General features: G+C 39.5%; 1 protein-coding gene and 1 long non-coding RNA gene across 3 annotated transcripts in view; both read left to right on the forward strand.

Moving 5' to 3' along the window:
- Positions 1-7,002, forward strand: part of LOC130932147 (hemicentin-2-like) — a 73,588-nt gene extending 66,586 nt beyond the window's left edge. For both annotated transcript variants that reach the window (XM_057861577.1, XM_057861578.1), the window contains exon 12: positions 2,211-7,002. In XM_057861577.1, the coding sequence (XP_057717560.1) occupies positions 2,211-2,413 (203 nt within the window). In that variant the 3' untranslated portion in view covers positions 2,414-7,002. The remainder of the gene's footprint in view (positions 1-2,210) is intronic.
- A 10,042-nt stretch (positions 7,003-17,044) lies between these two features.
- LOC130904501 (uncharacterized) overlaps positions 17,045-22,295 on the forward strand; it is a 35,816-nt gene continuing 30,565 nt past the window's right edge. Inside the window, exon 1 of the long non-coding RNA XR_009060857.1 lies at positions 17,045-17,421. This is a non-coding gene — a long non-coding RNA (uncharacterized LOC130904501). The remainder of the gene's footprint in view (positions 17,422-22,295) is intronic.

The following is a 22,295-nucleotide window of genomic DNA, read 5'->3' on the forward strand; positions in this document are numbered from 1 at the left end:
TCCAGCTTTCTCACACTGGGCCCTACATTGTGCTGCAAAATTTGTTGGAGTCTTCAGACTTCTTAATGTTAGCACACGGTCAAGCAGTCCAGTGCCAGAGGCAGCAAAGCAACACCAAAACATCATGGAACCTACACCATGTTTGACTGTGGGGGCTGTATTCTCTTTTTTGAAGGCCTTGTTTTTTTCCTGTAAACTATGTTGATGCATTTTCCTCAAAAAGCTCTACTTTTGTCTCATCTAACGAGAGAAAAGTCTTCTAAATGTTTTTGGCTTTCTCAGGTAAGTTTTGGCAAAATCCAGCCTGGCTTTTTTACGTCTCTGGGTCAGAAGTGGGGTCTTCCTGTGTATCCTACCATAGAGTCCCTTTTCATTCAGACACCGACGGATAGTACGGGTTGACACTGTTGTACCATCGGACTGCAGGACAGCTTGAACTTGTTTGGATGTTAGTCGAGGTTATCCACCATCCGCACAATCTTTCGTTGATATCTCTTGTCAATTTTTCTTTTCTGTCCACATCTATGGAGGTTAGCCACAGTGCCATGGGCTTTACACTTATTGATGACACTGCGCATGGTAGACACAGAAACACTCAGGTCTTTGGAAATGGACTTGTAGCCTTGAGATTGCCCTATGCTTCCTAACAATATTGCTTCTGGAGTCCTCAGACAGTTCTCTGGCCTTTTTCCTTTAGCCATGCTCAATATGGTACACACAAGGACACAGGACAGAGGTTGAGTCACCTTTAATACATTTTAACTGGCTGCAAGTGATTTTTCAAAGGGTGCCAATTCTTTTGTCCAGCCTATTTTTGGAGTTTTGTGTAAAATGTAGGGTTGTTCCGATCATGTTTTTTTGCTCCCGATCCGATCCCGATCGTTTTAGTTTGAGTATCTACCGATCCTGATATTTCCCGATCCTATTGCTTTTTTTTTTTTTTTTTGCTCCCGATTCAATTCCAATCATTCCCGATAATTTTTCCCGATCATATACATTTTGGCAATGCATTAAGAAAAAAATGAATAAAACTCGGACGAATATATACGTTCAACATACAGTACATAAGTACTGTATTTGTTTATTATGACAATAAATCCTCAAGATGGCATTTACATTATTAACATTCTTTCTGTGAGAGGGATCCACGGATAGAAAGGCTTGTAATTCTTAAAGGATAAATGTGACTTTGTATATTGTGACTAAATATTGCCATCTAGTGTATTTGTTGAGCTTTCAGTAAATGATACTGTAGCCATGCCCAAATGCATGATGGGAAGTGCACCCATGACTGTGCGTAGTGGTACCAATTGATATATCTTCTCTGCGTTGGGAAATAACATAGGGTGATAAGAAAAAGATCAATTACTATCTTTCTTCCCCACATTGCTTCCCACGATATTTCTAATCGTAGGGAGAGGGATTGTTAGGTTTTAGCCAATTAAAAAATGCTCCAAAGGCTGCCAAAATTCACTCTACTCATTTTACTCTGCCTTTTAGCTCTATATATAGGTAAAACGGCGCCATTACAGATTGAACGCGACAATACGTGAGTGGGTCGTGCAGCGCATGCGTTAATCGCGTTAAATATTTTAACGTGATAAGTTAAAAAAAAAAAAAATTTACCGCCGTTAATGGGATAAATTTGATAACCCTACCTTAAGCCTATACTAAAGACTCTGGATGAGTGTAACATATTATGTCTGTAACGTTAAATACAATTAGAAAACGATTTAATTTAAAAAAATATATATATATATATATATATATACATATATATATATATATATATATATATATATATATATATATATATATATATATATATATATATATAAAAAAGGCATGACCGATATTTTTTTTGCCGATTCACATACTTTGAAAATGACGTGATCGGACCCGATCGATCGGGATGCCGATCGGTCAGGACATCTCTAGTAAAATGATATTTATTTTTTTTCCCCACATTCTCCTTTGTGTTTTTTCATTGCAAGCAAAATAAATGAAGATATTACTACAAAAGCATTTGTAATTGCAATCATTTTCTGGGACAGAATTGCAGGGGTGCCAATACTTTTGGCCAGCAGTGTAGGTTGAACATGATTACAAATCACTGTATTCTGTTTTCATTTATGTTTAATGCTACACCCCAACTTTGAAATCCCCTCCAAACTGTTAATCTCTGCTCTGTTTTGTTATCGCCATTGCAGAGGACTACCTACCCCTCATTGCGGGATTCGTGGCAACCACGGTGGTGGTCATATCGGCTATTTTTGTCTTCATCTACTCCATCTACTACAAAAACACCAAGATGCGCCGCTACAGCCTGAAGAATCCCAAACTCGGTGGCCCCAACGCCAACGTGGCCCACAACGGCTGGGACTTGCAGTTCCCTATGACCAAACTGTCGTGACCGAACTGAGTCACCCGCTCCCGAGACGAGCCGCCAGTCGGCTGACTAACACTGGAGTCGAAGTTATGTCTTCTTCCATATTTGTCTCTTTATCAGATTATTTTAAAGACTCGGGCTTGGGCGTTACGTGTCATACTCGGTTTCACTGGACGGCAAGGTGGAAAGGGGAAAAAAAAAAAAGAAGAATAAGCTGGCGTTTGAATGTTAAAAAGCACAAAAGAGAATTGAGTATAATTACGAATGTTTGCTTCCCCATAGATATCATATATACATATACACTACCATTCAAAAGTTTGGGGTCACCCAAGCAAATTTTGTGTTTTCCTTAAAAAGTCACACTTTTATTTTTCAAATAAGTTGCAAAATGAATAGAATATATGTTCAGGACATTGACAAGGGTAGAAATAAGGATTTTTATTTGAAATAATTTTCTCCTTCAAATTTTGCTTTCATCAAAGAATAATCAGTTTGCAAAAGTTACAGCGTTGCAGACCTTTGGCATCCTAGCTGTTAATTTGTTGAGGTGATCTGGACAATTTTCACTCTACGCTTCCAGGAGCACCTCCCACAAGTTGGATGGATGGGAACTTCATGCGTACCATACTGTCAAGCTGCTCCCACAACAGCTCAATAGGGTTGAGATCTGGTGACTGCACTTGCAACTCCATCAAAGATAAAATACAAGATGCCTGCTTCTCCCCTAAATAGTTCTTGCATGATTTGGAGGTGTGCTGTTGCAAAGTGGAGTGATAGCCTTCCTTATTTAAAATCCCGTTTACCTTGTACAAAACTCCCTCTTTACCAGCACCAAAGCAATCCCAGACCATAACATTACCTCCACCATGCTTGACAGATGGCGTCAGGCACTCTTCCAGCATATTTTCAGTTGTTCTGCATCTCACAAATGTTCTTCTCTGATCCAACGCCTCAAACTTTTTTCCGATCTTACTCTGTTCAATGACTGTGTTCTTTTGCCCGTATTAATCATTTGCTTTGATTGGCCAGTCTTAGATATGGCTTTTTCTTTGCCATTCTGCCCTGAAGGCCAGCATCCCGGAGTCATTTCTTCTATGTAGATGTTGACAGTGGCGTTTTGCGTGTACTTCTTAATGAAGATGCTAGATGAGGACCTGTGAGGTGTCCATTTCTCAAACTAGACACTCTATTGTACTTGGCTTCTTGCTCAGTTGTGCACACACTTCTGTTTCTACTCTGGTTGGAGCCTGTTTGTGCTGCTCTCTGAAGGAAGTAATACACACCGTTAGAGGAAATCTTCAATGTCTTGGCAATTTCTCTTATGAAATAGGCTTCATTTTTAAGAACATGAATAGACTTGTGTTTCACATGAAATTTCTCTTTTTCTGGCAATTTTGAGAGTTTAACCAAACCCATAAATGTGATCCTCCAGATACTCAACTAGCTCAAAGAAAGATCAGATTTATAGCTTCTCTAACTAGTGAAACTTTTCAGCTATGCCAGCATAATTGCACAAAGGTTTTCTTATCAATTAACAAACACAATGTACCATTAGAACAATGGAGCGATGATTGCCAGAAATGGGCCTCGATACAGCTATTTAAATATTGCATAAAAATTATGCAGCATTTGCAAGCAGAATAGTAATTTACCGTATTAGTAATGTATAGAGTGTATTTCTGATTAACGCTATCTTCATTAAAAAAAACTGCTTTTCAAAAATGACGACATTTCTAAGTGACCCCAAACTTTTGACAGCAGGGCCAAGAACGAAAAGTGGTATTTGGTATGTGGCAAAATTGATTTTTCCATGTGGCATCTTTTTTTTGTATGTACCAAAATCTATTTTGGACATATTTTGGTATGTGGCAGAATGGATTTTGGTATGTGGCTTTTTTTTTTTTTTTTTGGTATGCCTTTTTTGCAGTGCATGTGCATCCAAATTTTACTGTCATTTTAAATGGCAGAAAACCGTGCGGCTGTGATTTTTGACCATACACTTACCATTACAGCGCATTGACATTCAACTGGCACCCAAGGCAATGGCATAGCCCTATTTGGGTGCCAGTTGAACTTTTTTTTTTTTTGCCATGTCGCAAAATGTCTTTCGGTATGTGGCATTTTTTTTTTTTTTTTTTTTTTCCATGTGGCATTTTTTGGGGTATGTGGCAAAATGGATTTTGGCATGTGGCATTTTTTTTGCTATGTGGCAAAATGGATTTTGGCATATGCCATTTTTTTTTGCCATGTGGCTTTTTAAAAAAAAAAAAATTTTTTTTTATATACATATATGGCAAAATTGATTTTGCGATGTGGCTTTTTTTTTTTTTTTTTTGCCATGTGGCATTTTTTTGTATGTGGCAAAATGGGTACTTTTTGGGGTATATGACATTTTTGTAGGCCATGCATGTCCAAATTTAACATTCATTTTAAATGGCAGAAAACCGTGTGGCTATGATTTTTGACCATACACGTACCATTACAGCGCATTGCCATTCAACTGGCACCCAGATAAGGCTGTGCCGTTGACTTGGGTGCTAGTTGATTTGCCACAAAAAAAAAAAAAAAACACATACCAAAATCCATTTTGCCACATACCAAAAAAATGCCACGTACAAAAATCAATTTTGCCACATACCGAAAGAAAAATGCCAAAATACATTTTGCCTCATGGCAAAAGATGCCACATGCCAACTTACATTTTGCCACATACACCGCAAAAAATACCACATGGCCAAAAAAAAATGTCACATGCCAAATGACTTTGTCACATTGCAAAAAAATAATGTCACATGGCAAAATCAATTTTGCCACAGACCAAATAACTTTTCCTTCTCGCTGTCTCTCACTTTTGAACAGTAGTGTATATTATATGTGTACACATATATATATATAACTAGATGTTTCACAAGCACTGTGAGAGTGTCGACACTTTGCTGTCTTATGCCGAGCCATTGTCAATGGAGCGTGTAAATGTAAGTTCACACGCTCGAAATAGCTATAAATTGTTCAATTTTCAACCGATTCTCAAACCGACTCCACCTTTAGACAACTGTCCTTATATATGTGATATCTATGGATTTTTCTCGTCTGCGGTTTGAACAAAGGAAGTGCACTATTTTTCGTTACTAATCAGCTGTGCTTGTTTTGTCAACGCAGCGCAACCTGTCGATCACTGAGCCTTTTTCGTCCCTTCACGGTGCTCTTTGTTACCTACTGTGCTCTTCTGTTGCCTCTCTATCTCTGTGCCTGGTGCAGTTGGGGAAAACACTGTAGGTCTGCCTTGAGATCAGATGCTTCATTTAACTCTTTCAGTGCCATTGACGATGACAGATGTCCAATCATGTGGCTCTTTTCATCCTCTTGCTGTCAATTGAAATGAGTCACGAGGAGACGTCCAATCTTTTTGAATTGGAAGTGCTGACAGTGAATAATTAAAATAATTTTGCTCTTAATCGCTGGATTAAACAGATTTATCTGACGACTAATTTTCCGATTAATCTCGTGATTAATTCCAACATGTCAGTGGCACTAAAACATGACCACTGGGAATGGATCTATCAATGGTACAGTGTATCACAAAAGTAAGTACACCCCTCACATTTCTGCAGATATCTAAGTATATCTTTTCATGGGACAACACTGACAAAATGACAGTTTGGTACAATGAAAAGTAGTCTGTGTGCAGTTTATATAATAGAGTTAATTTATTTTCCCCTCAAAATAACTCAAAATATAGCCATTAATATCTTAACCCCTGGCAACAAAAGTGAGTACACTCCTTAGAAACTACGTACATCCCTAAATGTCCAAATTGAGTACTGCTTGTCTTTTTCCCTCCAAAATGTCAAGTGACTCCTGGGGTGACAGCCATGCACACCAATTTGATGTAGAGTGTGGCGTATGGTCTGAGCAAGCTGACCCCCACCTCTTCAATCCCTGCAGCAATGCTGACAGCACTCCTGTAACCAGTCACATGACTACTTTTCATTGTACCAAACTGTCATTTTTTCAATGTTGTCCCATGAAAAGATATACTTACTGTAAATAGCTGCAGAAATGCGAGGGGTGTACTCACTTTTGTGATACACTGTAGATTAGCAAATGATTTTTATGTTTAATGAATGGATCTGACAGATTAATCTGTTGATCTCCCACCACACAAGAAACCTGATTGATCTCATTTTGAAATTAATCTGTGCATTCTAACAGTGGCAATTAAACCTGATCATTGGCAGTGAAAGAGTATACTGTATGTATAATCCTAATTTTCCGCTTAATCAACAGATTTCAGAGATTTATCAGGAAATTAGTTGACAGATTAATGTCATTTTGTTAATTGAAATGGGTTTGTCACTTGTAGACATCCAATCCATTTGAAATGGAAGGGCTGGAACATTTGTTCATTCGCTGTCCGCCCTCCCACCTTAAACGGATTGGATGTTTAACGCCGTCAATGGCAGCCAATGAGTTCAATATTTTTTATATTTGAAAAGTGAAAAGACAGGATGCATTGTGGATGTGAATGTGGTGTACACTTGAGAAGTGTTTTTGTGAATTTTGCTGTACATATTTTTAATTAAGAGGATTATTATTAAATATGTGACATTTCAGCAATTGACATTTCAGTCATTTTCGGATCAATGATGCGCCTTTAAAATACTGTATTTTTCCAAAAAGGGACACATGTGCTACTGTGGACCCATTTTTAGTTTGTTTGTATCCAAAGGTGGGTAGTAACGTGTTATATTTACTAATTATATTTACAGTCATGTGAAAAAATGAGGAAATCCTATGGAAACATGTGTTTTCTAACATATTTGGTCATATAGATATTTAATATCAATGTTAACAATCTTGAGAAATTCAACTAAAAGAACTAAACAAAGACTTTTTTACAACTCTCTGTACAATACAATGTAATTTTGAAAAATGCAATTTCTGTTGAGGAATGAATGACACCCTCACATTCAATCCCACTTAAAATAGCTAAAATCACACACGGGTGTATCACATCAGGTGCACATGAATAGAAGATCATTACCCAGTATTCTAAAGGAGGCTTGCCTTATTTAAATCTCACATTTAGTTTGGTGTGCCCCTGACTGTTTAAGTGAGAGAAAACACCATGGTGAGATCAAAGCAGCTGTCTGAGAAGATTGTAGACCAGGGGTCTCCAAACCGGTCCTCGAGGGCCACTGTGGGTCCTGCTTTTTGTTCATACCGATCATGCACAGACCTTTTAACCAATATGGTTTCTACTAGTGATGGGATTTTCGGCTCTTTTCGGTGATCCGGTTCATTTGGATCGGCTCAGTGAAAAGAGCCAACTCTTCTTGGCTCTCAAACGGCTCTTTTAACTTTAGCTTATCTTTTAAATATTTATGACAAATTTAGGGTACATTTTGATTAATGACTTGGTAAACTAATCATTGCACTCTACTGACTGCAAATGGCAACAATTATCAAGCAAAGAAAGGGGTTTTTACTTATGTTATTGAACATTAGAAAGGCTCCAAACAATAAACAAGCAACAAAATTAAACTTCAACCAACAACAATCAAACATGCTGCATTATAACAAAAATAGTGAGTAGAAACTGCAACAGCAGCAGCGAACAAAACAAACATAAGCTACTCCTTGCTTTGTTTTAAATTTGCAATCAAGAAAACTAAATACCTCAACTTGGACGGGCTCATCCGGCTCCTTCTCTCAGTAATTATTTCTCCAGTCTTTGAGAACACCCTCTCTGACGGTACAGATGTTGCTACAATGCACAAGCTACTCTCCATTACTTTGATCAAACGGGGGTAGACGGAAGCTCGGTATTTCCACCAGCTCAGTAGATCAGATGCCCTTGAAATGTGTGCTTCTTCAAGATATGCCCTAACTGCCATTCTGCCATACCTCGCTTCAGACACGTGAAAAAGAGAGAGCGACATAGAGAGGGAGAGAGGATGAGAGAGGGAGAAAATGACAGAGCCGGCTCTCGAGGGAGGGTGCAGGCTCTCATCGTTCACTTCTTTGTACCGGCTCGTTCGCGACCGACACATCACTAGTGTAGGCCAATACAGAATAGCAGGGGTGACAGAGCATCTCCTTGGTAGATACCGCATTTGATGCTCACATGTGACGCGGGCTTTGAGTTGGCTTCTAGAGGTGTCTTCCACATCCCCATTGAGTTCTGGAGGAAGGTTCTTCGTGTCCTGTTGATGTTATACAGCTTCAAGCACTCCAGTATCCATGTGTGTGGCATTGAGTCATAGATTTTCTTGTACTCAATCCAGGCAGTGCGCAGATTGGTGTTCCTGGCCTTGCAGTCTCTGGCGACTGCCCTGTCCACCAGTAGTTGGTGCTTGGCTCCCTTGGTGTTATGGCCAATCCCTTTATTTATTATAGGTAGATAGATAGATTATACATATACAGGTATACTATGTATGTATCTTATATTTTTGCATCGGAAGAAAATACTTTTGACTTGAACAACACTGATCGTAGTTTATCGTAGATTGATTCCTGACCCATGTATCGATAATTTTTGTATCGCCATATGATGAGATCATCATTATCGTGAACCACATATGGCAAATCGGATTGGATCGAGAGGTACCCAACCCTTGTGAACACAACATAACTTGTGTGCCTGTAATGGATATCTTCTAAATATCTTGAAATATAACTTTGTGTCAACAGACTTGCCAAGTTTAAACCAACCGGAGAACGAGACTGACAATTCCCGTTGGCGGCAGAATGACTTTAAATTGCAGCGCTTCAGGAAATCCGCCACCGGAATACACTATTCCATCCACATCTAAAATGCCGGCCGTAACTAGAGCCATTTTCGACTCCACTTTCGATGGTCCCGGCACCTACGAGTGCATCGCCGCTAACTCTGTGGGTGCCGCCACCAAACGCTTCACGGTTACTCAAACTCCAAGCAAGTTCATTACCATTGTCTCATTGCAGCCTAAATCTGCCTAGCTCTTGTTGTGTTCCCGCCCTACCATTTTTCTACGTAGGTACGATGGAGTAATAGGGCCAAAGAAAGAAAGGGGGAAAAATGGTTCTACTGGGAAAAAAATTGTAAAATTATGAGATTAAATTCGTAAAACAGTTTTACGAGAACAAATTTGTAATTTTACATTTACAAGATTTAAGTTATAATTTTACGTATTATTACGTGAAAAAACTTTAGGCATTCCGAGATTTACGTAAAGTTGTATGAAGAAATTGGAATTTCTCACATTTCTGCACAAAATCACCATCAAATGTGGTCTGATCTTTGTCAAAATCGCACGGATGAAAAAACTGTGTCTGCTTTAACTAAAACCACCCAAAAATTTATAAGTTTTCATATTTTAACGACGATACAATGACAACAATAACAGATGGTATGAAATGAGGATGGTATGCAAACAATGACAATGACACATTTAATATTTTTCCTCCACACATGACGTTGTGTGTTATTCCCAATCAGTTTTAATCAGTCCACAAAATATTTTGCCAAAACGTCTGTGGACTTTCCAAGTGCCTTTTTTCAGACATTAAACGAGCAACAATGTTTTTTTTTAAGACATCAGTGGCCTCCTCTGTGGAGTCCTCCCATTAACATCAGTCTTGGCCATAGTTTTACATGTAGTTGGTGTGTGCACATAGATATTGGACTGTGCCAGGGATTTCTGTAAGTCTTTAGCAGACACTCTAGGGTTCTTTTTTACCTCTCTGAGTATTGTGCGCTGACCTCTTGGCGTCATCTCTGGTGGCGGGCCACTCCTTGGGAGAGAAACAACAGTGCCAAACTCTCTCCATTTGTAGACAACTTCTCTGACTGTCGATTGAGGAACATCCAGACTTTTAGAAATGGTTTTGTATCCTTTCCCAGCTTAATAGGAATCAGCAATCCTTGATCGCAGGTCTTCAGCCAGCTCTTTTGACCGAGCCATGATGCACATCAGACAATGCTTCTCTTCAAGAAAATTCCTACCAGGTGTGTGCTTTATCGTGGGCAGGGCAGTTTTAAACCACTCATCAGTGATTGAGCACACACCTGACTTAAACTGTTTGTTAAAAATTGGTTTCAATTGCTCTTTAAGTCTCCTAAGGCAGAAGGCTCACTTACTTATTTTTTTCCCCTTCTGTCTTTGTTTGCATGCTATCCTCATTAAAATATGAAAACCTATCAATGTTTGGGTGGTTTTAGGTAAAGCAGACACTCTTTGTACATCTGTGTGATTTAGACAAAGATCAGATCACATTTGATGCTGATTTTATGCAGAAATGTGAGAAATTCCAAGATGTACTTTTTCATACCACTTTATGTATCTTTCAGAGGTGGGTGGTAACTAAAGATGCACCGATACCGATACTAGTATCGGCAGGGAGCGCCAATCCGGCCCGAAATGGTGGTATCGGTATCGGCGAGTACCAACAAAGACGGCGCCGATACCATTTACTGGTCCATTATTATAACATTTGACCGCAGCCTTTTTTTTCTCCTGGCGCTCACTACACTCTGTCTCTGTGTTGTGTGATGACACGTGAACACCAAGCAGCAATTGCTACTGGCCTGCTCCAGACCAATGAGAACGGGCCTATAGCCACTCCTAACCAATGACAAGGCCGCTTTTTCATATGAAGGAAAAATAAACCAGAAGAAATGGCGGCGGTCGGGAAATATTTTAAAATAGAAATCCCGTCGATTAGAATCAATGGCTGCATGCAAGATTTGCGGCCTGAAAGTTTCGAGATGTGGAGTTCAATCGGCCAGTTTCAATAACTCGAACCTGATAAAGCATTTGAAGACGAAACGTGAACGAACACAACGAGTTTGAGCCTGCAAGAGCAGGACTGCTATCCAGAGGAAGGGCGCTGGACCGGAGCAACAATCTCTGGTCAGTTCACTACGTCTACTTTACTTTTGTGTTTTACTGAAAGAAATGCCGCAGTAATTTGGGAACTGTTTCCAAAGTAGGGTTGCCACCTTTCAGAAATAGAAATAAGGGACTCCCCCCTCCCGACAAAAGGAGGCTAATAGAGAGACGAGATGCTGTGGTCAATTATTATTACTTATAATTGTTAGCGTCCGCAAATAAAGAAACAAGGTTGGACCTCGACGCGGACAACAAGCGGGGCATACGTACAAGGGTTTAATGATTGCAAACAAAAAATAACACGCGATCGCGGGATAGTAGAAATAACAAAAGGAGTCCGTGACAGCAGGTCGATGGAGCTCAATACTACAAACTCGAAGGTTAACTAAGACGATAGGCAGCGAGCCAAAAAGCCAAAATAAAACACTCAAATACCTGCACAGGGTAGAGGTTACAAACGAGTGCAGCACACTAACAAAAAAAAACCAATGCAGGGGCGTAACAAGCAAATGTAGTGAGACTATAGTGTGAGATGTCAAATGGCGATCAGCAAGGCAAATATCTCAGCAGCCTTCTCTGAGATCACCCGTGCTTAAATGCTGCGTTGATGAGCCTGCATTGGATTCAGGTGCGACGTCAGGAACGCCCCCACTAACAGCCCAACAACAAAACACAAATCTAACCAGCAGCAGAATGTGACAATAATTTCATGAAGGTTGCACTGTCTGGCCTTTGAGAGGTTTAAAAAAGTTTACTCAGTTCATTCAGAGTTTATTATTATGAATTTATTTTTACTTTCTTACTGTTGGGCTAGTATTATACTTTGTACTAGTCTTTTTCCTATTTTGCAAAGGTAAGCAACAGCCTGACAAAGCCTTGATAGCAATGATTTCACATCCAATTATGTAGCTCTTTGGGAAAAAAAAAAATATATATATATATATATATATAAATATATATATATATATATATGTATGTGTGTGTGTGTGTGTAACGGGTACACAAAGGTCCGCTGTGGAGCGTGGAAACCTCCCTTCTGATTCCTTCATGTAAGGACGCTAACGGCTGTGCCGTTGGCTCGAGCTTATTGGCGCAGTGGTTACCGTCCTTGCCTTCCGAGTGGAAGCGTCGTGAGGCGCGGGGTCGCGTCCCGGCCTGGGGTGGTATCGGTATCAGCCGATACTGCACAGAGAGAAATGTACTTCTGAGAGTAGTTTTACCAAGCCATACTTTTTACTTTTACTTGAGTAGAAACACTACTATTACTCTGCTACTTTAGGCTACACTAGTTGTTACATTTTTCCACTTTATTCTACATAGAGTATTAGATTTTCTTTTTTGTTGCCAACAGTGGCTCAACCAGTTTTACCAAGGAGACGTCGCAACAATGATCACTTGACTCAATTATACCAATCAGGCTCAAGCTTGCAGCTCTACGATCACGCCGGCCTGTTCAATCACTGTAAAACATTAAGTATTTGACATTTGAGTGCCGTTGTCAACATGACTTGAAAACTTGGATTTTAATCTCTCTCCCAGTTTTTATTTGGCACCGACTGACCAGAGAAAACCGGAGATATGATCCTTTTAGTTTCATAAGAGGAAATATGTTTTCTTCACTCATGCTCTTTGGACTAATAATCCTTATTTTCTATACATTTTTTTCTCTCACCGGAATTCAATGTTTTCTTTAGGAGGGTATTTTCTTGCTTAATGTGGCCATGTAATCTGTACAGCATAATAATAACAGTTCATATAAATAACTTTATGCAGTGTGAAAATTGAACAAAAAATGTACTTCAAATACAGAAACATGTTACATAACAGTAGTAGTGGTGCTGTGAGATCCAAATTTAATATTATGTATGACTTCCATGGGCTTGAAGGACTGCATCCATGCGGTTCGGCAAGGATTTATACAATTTATCGATGAAGTCATAAGGAACATCAAACAAAACAGTCTTTCATGCCTCCCAGAGTTCATCAACATTCTTGGGTTTGTCTTCCATGATTCCTCTTTCATCCTGTTCATGTCTCGTGACAGGGCTGGCCAGTCCTGGAGGTTTTTGATCTTTTTTGCCCTGAGGAACTTTGAGGTCATCCTACCCCAGACATGCTCAATGATGTTCATGTCTGGTGACTGGGCTGGACAGTCCTGGAGGATCTTGATCTTCTTTGCCTTGAGGAACTTTGAGGTAGAGATTGAAGTATGCGATGGAGCACCATCCTGCGGCAGAATTTGTCCCCTTTTTATGGTTAGGAATGTAAGAGGCAGCTAAGATTTGATGCTATTTCAGAGAGACCAAACAGTTTGCTGAAGACATGTCAACAAAGCACATGGATTACTGGAACCATGTCCTATGGTCTGATGAGACGTTTAAACAACAAACTTAAAGAAAATTTCAAATGTCTGAAAAATGTCTATTTTTCACTCACCTGATTTGACCTATTTTTAAGGTGACAAGAGTGCTCTCCTGTTCAGAATTTTTCTTCCCCCAGAAAATAGGGGTTTAAGCTTTCCAATTATGTATCACACATTCATATAGCAGAATTTTGAAATTTGGCCAAATTGGGGATCTCAGAGCGGAACGTCAAGTCACCTGAGTGTTTTCCGCCCTATATAATAAAATATTGCGTAAAATTACATACATTCCTCACAATATTATGACTTTAATCTCGTATTATAAGTTTATACTCATTCTTTTTTGGGGGGCCCCTAACACTGTGTCATACCCAGGGACCTTTTTTTTCTCCATACTTGGTGATGCTCAGACAGAAAATTAATTGTAGCACACCACCAACACAACAATGAATTCTTCACATGACAATAACGAAATCTGTGTTTACCGCAGGAACTCAAACAACCTTGGTGGCGGTGCTCGGAGCGTTTTTAGCCGTGGCCGTCATACTCTGCGCCTTTGGGGTATTTTTTGTCACTCCCCAAGGAACATTCTTGTGCAACAGGGACATCCGTACCCCTGTACAAGCTATATCAGGACCTAGATGAGCCTTGTTTAGTTATTGGGTTAAACATTTTTAAACTATAACAACAATTTTACTCTACGCGTTGCCTAATTGAAGCGATATTGTCACAATTTGTCTGATTAAATTTATATTTAATTTTGAGATTATGTGTGTGCGCTTCTGTTTATGTGTTGTTAATTTTAAGGTTTGATTTATTAACAGTGAAAGTTATAATTTGTGGATTGGATTTATCTGTTTTAACTGCATTTTTTAGATCCGTAATCGAACTTGAGTAACTGCATGATTTCCATGTTAGTAGACACAATATTTTGTATTTATACACCTGTAATGCTTTGCTTAAATATATGCTACTTTTTGATGAAATTTCTAAATGAGTTTATTACCTGGAGACATCCATCAATTTAAACTGGGAGGTGCATTCGTTCATCTGCTGCATACAGTGGTATGAAAAAGTTTCGGAACCTTTTGGAATTTCTCACATTTCTGCATAAAATCACCATCAAATGTGATCTGATCTTTGTCAAAATCACACAGATGAAAAAAACTGTCTGTTTTAACTAAAACCACCTAAACTTTTATAGGCTTTCATATTTTGATGAGGATAACATTCAAACAATGACAGAATGGGGAAAAATACGTATCTGAACCCTTTGCCTTAGGAGACCTAAAGAGCAATTGAAACCAATTTTTACCCAAAAAAAAATAAGTCAGGTGTGTGCCCAATCACTGATGAGTGGTTTAAAGCTGCCCCTGCCCACTATAAAACACACACCGGGTAAGAATTGTCTTGATGAGAAGCATTGTCTGATGTGCATCATGGCTCAGTCAAAAGAGCTGTATGAAGACCTGCGATCAAGGATTGTTGATTTGCACAAAGCTGCGAAAGCATACAAAACCATCCCTAAAACTCTGGATGTTCATCAATCGACAGTCAGAAAAGTTGTCTACAAATGGAGAGAGTTTGGCACTGTTGCTCCTCTCCAAAGGAGTGGCCGTCCACCAAAGATGACGCCAAGAGTTCAGCACAGAATACTCACAGAGGTAAAAAACAACCCTAGAGTGTCTGCTAAAGACTTGCAGAAATCACTAGCACGGTCCAATATCTGTGCACATATCAACTACTGTACAGTATATGTAACACTATGGCGGAGAATGGTGTTCATGGGAGAACTCTTTACAGCTTTAACAGGGAAGCCCAGACTTCCCTCTCCCCACCCACTTCAACCGGCTCCTCTGGCGGGATCCCAAGGCGTTCCCAGGCCAGCCGAGAGATATAGTCTCTCCAGCGTGTCCTGGGTCGTCCCCGGGGCCTCCCGCCGGTGGGACATGCCTGGAACACCTCTCCGGGGAGGCGTCCAAGAGGCATCCGAACCAGATGCCCGAGTCACCTCAGCTGGCTCCGAGTAGCGGCTCAATGCAGAGTCCCTCCTGGATGACCGAGCTTCTCACCCTATCTCTAACGGAGAGCCCGGACACCCTGCGGAGAAAACTCATTTCGGCTGCTTGTATCCGGGATCTTGTTCTTTCGGTCATGACCCACAGCTCATGGCCATAGGTGAGGGTAGGAACGTAGATCGACTGGTAAATCGAGAGCTTCGCCTTTCGGCTCAGCTCCTTCTTCACCACTACGTACCGGTGCAGAGTCCGCATTACTGTAGATGCTGCATCGATCTGCCTGCCGATCTTCAGCTCCCACTTACCCTCACTCGTGAACAAGACCCCAAGATACTTGAACTCCTCCACTTGGGGCAGGATCTCATCCTCGACCCGGAGAGGGCACTCCACCCTTTTCTGACTGAGGACCATGGTCTCGGATTTGGAGGTGCTGATCTTCAAAGAGACCGCTTCACTCTCGGCCGTGAACCGCTCCGGTGAGAGTTGGAGGTCACGGCTTGATGAAGCCAACAGCACCACATCATCTGCAAAAAGCAGAGATGCAATGCTGAGGTCACCAAACCGGACCCCCTTAACGCTTCGGCTGCGCCAAGAAATTCTGTCCATAAAAATTATGAACAGAATCGGTGACAAAGGGCAGCCTTGGTGGAGTCTAACCCTCACTGGGAACGAATTCGACTAACTCCCGGCAATGCGGACCAAACTCTGACACCGGTCGTAAAGGGACCAAACAGCCATTACCAAGGGGCTCGGTACCCCGTACAAAAGCAAAACTGGCCCAAAAAATGTTATTTTTTTAAATAAGAGGCTCATGATACATAGACAAAGTGGAGAGGCCCTTCCTTCAGCGCTCCAACTACTACAATCCCTGACAAAAGTCTTGTCGTTTATCCATTTTGTTGAAACAATTGCTAATAACTAGGGCTGTCAAAATTATCGCGTAAACGGGCGTTAATTAATTTTTTAAATTAATCACGTTAAAATATTTGACGCAATTAACGCACCCGCTGGCATATTGCCTCAAACATTACAATGAGGCCGTTTATGGACATTAAGAGTGAAGAGAATGCCACCGGCCGCTTGGGGGCAGCGCCGTTCCATCCTCATGTTATGTCTTCTAAACGTGGGAGAATTAGTAGTTGTGAGACGTTTATGCTGTATTCACAATGCAATGCAAATTGCTATTTGTGCTCCACACATATTTCGGTAAGTTTTCTTTCTTTTAGTGGCAATTATGTGTCTCTTGTTTTATTTTGGGTAAGATATGTACAGATACAGTGGGGAGAACAAGTATTTGAGACACTGCCAATGGGTTTTGGCAGTGTATCAAATACTTGTTCTCCCCCCTATATATGCTATAGACCCTACCCACGCACCACGTGTTCGCTGTAGGGTTCCGCCCACTTGTCCGTCATTTTGACTCTGTATTTGCATTGCTTTCAATTGATGGCGCAATTTAAAATGCATTTCATGGAAGACCCGGTGCTTTCTGATGCCGCAAACTCACTGGATCTGTTGCATAAAAGGCGTTATGAGGAAAAGCTTCGTTCTATACAGTCGCCAGATCCATATTTGATGCCCAAATCGATGTTTTTCGACCCACTGTCTTCGCCCTGTCTGCCTGACATCTGCTACGCTGATATTTAAAATGATCTTGTCCACACAAAATCGGCCTATTCTCACGAAAAACTTCAAGAGCTTGGACGCTTATAAATACTTCGTTGCTGGTTGGGTGAAACAGGTCCTCGTTTGGCAGGAATCTATCTTGTGCTTGGAAAGGTGAGTTACGAAATTTTCAATTCGAATTCTTTTGTTATTGCTAACATCCACTGTCAAGTCTAATGTATTTCATGTCGTTTGTCAATGGAGTTAAGGCTTTTAATGTTTATATGGTTTAGCGATAGCACGCACTACATAAAGGCTTTTAATGTTTATATGGTTTAGCGATAGCACGCACTACATACATACGTGTATGTTGTCGGCGATTAGCCTAGCAATGATCTTAATTGTGGTTATTTGTCAGCCCCGTAGACGAGGCCAGTTTCCCTCACTTGGTACCAGCTAAATATTATTCGAAAAATAACGATGGTGGAAGAAAGGGAAGTCACAAACATCTTGAATTTGAAACTATGTCGTACTACGTCGTATGTTGTCGGCGATTAGCCTAGCAATGATCTTAATTGTGGTTATTTGTCAGCCCCGTAGACGAGGCCAGTTTCTTTTACTTGGTACCAGCTAAATATTATTCAAAAAATAATGATGGTGGAAGATAGGGAAGTCACAAACATCTTGAATTTGAAACTATGTCGTACTACGTCGTATGTTGTCGGCGATTAGCCTAGCAATGATCTTAATTGTGGTTGTCAGGCCAAAACCCTCTAAATATATATTAAATGCATCTTACCGGATATAAAATGACTACTACATAGTCTCTGGTGATTTTTTGGTGTCCAATTTTCACGTCGAATTGCAGCCGTCCATTTCGCTCTTCTATTTGGATCCCTCGGAATACGGTAAAATTTCAAGTCTCTCCTTCCATCTTCTCTGTTAGTGCAACGAACAGCCACACACGCCTTCACCATTTTGATTATTAATGTTAAGGAGCAGAAAAACACGCCGTAAATAGGAGGAATGTATGTAGCCTCAATGGGGAAAAACGATGTGTTGCCGGCCAACATGGTGCGGGGGCGTGGTTTAGGGCTGTGTGTGACGTCACGTGGGTAGGGTCTATACAGTAAAGGCGAGTGGACACAGGCGCGCCGTTTATTGGCATAAGCTTCTCCTTCACAACAAACATAAGTATCGTTTAGTGAAACGACAACAAAAATAATATTCCTATCTCTCCCAAAAAAAAAAAAAAAGTTCTCAAAAAGAAAAGCACTTTAGTCTATAGTAATGAGGCCCTATTCCTACACAGTTAAACAACAATGCTAAATAAACTGGCATTCCATATCAATTTAGCTATGCAAAATACACGTAAAACTTTTCACTCTATTTTTATTATTGTTATTTTTATTATTATTATTATATTAACTCTACTTATGATTGAAAATTTTACAAATTTTATTAAAACGAAAACATGAAGAGGGGTTTTAATATAAAATTACTATAACTTGTTACTATAACATTTATTGTTTAAGAACTACAAGTCTTTCTATCCGTGGATCACTTTAACAGAAAGAATGTTAATAATGCCATTTGTGGATTTATTGTTACAATAAACAAATACAGTACTGATGTACAGTATGTTTTATGTATATATCCGTCATGTGTCTTATCTTTCCATTCCAACAATAATTTACATAAAAATATGGCATATTTTAGAGATGGTTTGAATTGCGATTAATTGCGATTAATTACGATTAATTAATTTTTAAGCTGTAATTAACTTGATTAAAATTTTTAATCGTTTGACAGCCCTACTAATAACCTGACTTTTAATTATTCAATTGGTTTCAGAAATGGCTCTTTTAAAAGCTAAGACCCTCCCAAATGATGTTCAATGTACAAAAATATATTTGTTTCATTGAGAAAAGATTTATCATTTAATGAAGACATAAAGGTCAAATTTTGGCAAGACAAAAGTTTTGTCGCCTACAGAAAGTAGTGTGAAAATTGAACAAAAAATCTACTTCAAATACAGAAATATTTTACATGACAGTAGTAGTGGTGCTGTGAGATCCAAATTTAATATTTTGTATGACTTCCATGGGCTTGAAAGACTGCATCCATGCGGTTCGGCAAGGATTCATACAATTTATTGATGAAGTCATCAGGAACATCAAAGAAAGCAGTCTTGCATGCCTCCCAGAGTTCATCAACATTCTTGGGTTTCGTCTTCCATGATTCCTCTTTCATCCTGTTCATGTCTCGTGACAGGGCTGGCCAGTCCTGGAGGTTTTTGATCTTTTTTGCCCTGAGGAACTTTGAGGTAGAGATTGAAGTATGCGATGGAGCACCATCCTGCTGCAGAAGTTGTCCCTTTTTGTAGTTAGGAATGTAAGAGGCAGCTAAGATTTGCTGATATTTGAGACTATTTATGTTGCCACCCAAACAGTGAAGTTTGGTGGTGACAAAATCATGGTCTGGGGTTACATCCAGTATGGGGGTGTGCGAGAGACCTGCATGGTGGAAGGCAACATAAATAGTCTGAAATATCAACAAATCTTAGCTGCCTCTTACATTCCTAACCATAAAAAGGGACAAATTCTGCAGCAGGATGGTGCTCCATCGCATACGTCAATCTCTACCTCAAAGTTCCTCAAGGCAAAGAAGATCAAGATACTCCAGGACTGACAGGCCCAGTCACCAGACATGAACATCAGTGAGCATGAAACCCAAGAATGTTGATGAACTCTGGGAGGCATGCAAGACTGCTTTCTTTGATATTCCTGATGACTTGTATGAATCCTTGCCGAACCGCATGGATGCAGTCTTTCAAGCCCATGAAAGTCATACAAAATATTACATTTGGATCTCGCAGCACCACTACTTAATTCGCTTATGTTATGTAAAATATTTTAGTATTTGAAGTACGTTTTTTTGCTCAATTTTCACACTACTTTCTGTAGGCGACAAACTTTTGTCATGCCAAAATTTGACCTTTATGTCTTCATTAAATGATAGATCTTTTTTCAGTGAAACAAATATATTTTTGTACATTCAACATCATTTGGGAGGGTCTTAGCTTTCATATGAGCCATTTCTGAAACCAATTGAATAATTAAAAGTCAGGTTATTAGCAATTGTTTCTACAAAATGGATTAGCAACAAGACTTTTGTCAGGGACTGGACACATTATACAGTGAAGTTAAGTGAAGTTACAGTGAAGTTAGCTAATGTGTCCTTTCAGCACCATTGACGATGGTTTATAAATCTATCAAATACGATGATTGAGCGCAAAATTATTGAATTGATTAATCTATCATTAACCTGTTCACTGACAATGATCATGTTTAATTGCCACTGACTGCGTTAGCACGCTCAGATTAATCTCAAAATGAGATTAATGAATGGATCAGATTCAATTTATTAATCACAAAAATTATTTGACAGATTTGTTTTTCATTGACCCACTTATTCGCAATGGATTTTTAATACCAATAACGTTTTGGAATTAGATTAATCACAAAATCAGATTGATTGGAAAATTAGTCGTTGGTTTGTTCATCCGCTGTCAGCCCTTCCATCCAAATGGACTAGAGTCTAGACGTGTACCGCTGTCAATGGCAGCCGATGAGTTAATATATTGATCATTTTATCAACAAGGTCTGTCAGGTGGCAATAAAGGGTGAGTAGTTTTTCCTCATTTTACTTTTATTCAACAAGATTAATTTGCTTGGGAAAATGGTTAAGGTCATCTTGCATTCATCCTGCAACACCCAACAAATTCCACTAGATTACAGTGTTGCTAGTGAATAAAACTTCCTGTGGACGTGCCGTTTTTGACGCGCTGTCCTCAAAAAGTGAGTTTTTACTTGATTTTGGCTTTAGTTCAACTTTAAAACCAACCAACAAACAAAAAAGTTGAGGAGAATATCAGTAGTTGGTGTTTGGAAATAAAAAGCACTAAGCAGACTGAGGCATTCAGGCACTAAGGTCATGTTTGAAAAGTTAAATATTAAAGAACATTAATAATCTTCAGAGGCATGCTTTTTGGGGTGTCCACCATGCTGCCCGGGGGCCAAATCAATCCCACCACATCATTTTTTTGTGTCCCGCAAAAGCAAGTAATGTCCCTCAAATTTGGGTTTCTCGCTAAAATTGCAGACTGATGCTACTTTTAAAAATGTGTCAATGTTACAGACATTTTTGTAATCAACCCCCAATTTAACCCGTTGACGACTGAATTTACATTTAACAAATATTCATAAAGCAGGCGGGGTACATACTCAACTGGTTGCCAGCCAATCACAGGCACAAAAACATTAAATATAGAAAATTAAATTGAAACAAAATCAACTAATACAAACAAAATCTTAAAATAACAACTTTAAAAAATATTTTTAAAATTTGATCAAACCAAATGTAAAATGACAAAATTATATTGGATTTAAAAAAAAAAAAAATCGATTTCTAATATACAGTGCCTTTCAAAAGTATTCGGCCCCCTTGAACCTTGCAACCTTTCGCCATATTTCAGGCTTCAAACATAAAGATATAAAATTTTAATTTTTTGTCAAGAATCAACAACAAGTGGGACACAATCGTGAAGTGGAACAAAATTTATTGGATAATTTAAACTTTTTTAACAAATAAAAAACTGAAAAGTGGGGCGTGCAATATTGTTCGGCCCCCTTGCGTTAATACTTTGTAGCGCCACCTTTTGCTCCAATTACAGTTGCAAGTCGCTTAGGGTATGTTTCTATCAGTTTTGCACATCGAGAGACTGACATTCTTGCCCATTCTTCCTTGCAAAACAGCTCGAGCTCAGTGAGGTTGGATGGAGAGTGTTTGTGAACAGCAGTCTTCAGCTCTTTCCACAGATTCTCGATTGGATTCAGGTCTGGACTTTGACTTGGCCATTCTAACACCTGGATACGTTTATTTTTAAACCATTCCATTGTAGATTTGGCTTTATGTTTTGGATCATTGTCCTGTTGGAAGATAAATCTCCGTCCCAGTCTCAGGTCTTGTGCAGATACCAACAGGTT

Source organism: Corythoichthys intestinalis, chromosome 16 (assembly GCF_030265065.1).
Source record: "Corythoichthys intestinalis isolate RoL2023-P3 chromosome 16, ASM3026506v1, whole genome shotgun sequence".
Lineage (NCBI taxonomy): Eukaryota > Metazoa > Chordata > Actinopteri > Syngnathiformes > Syngnathidae > Corythoichthys > Corythoichthys intestinalis.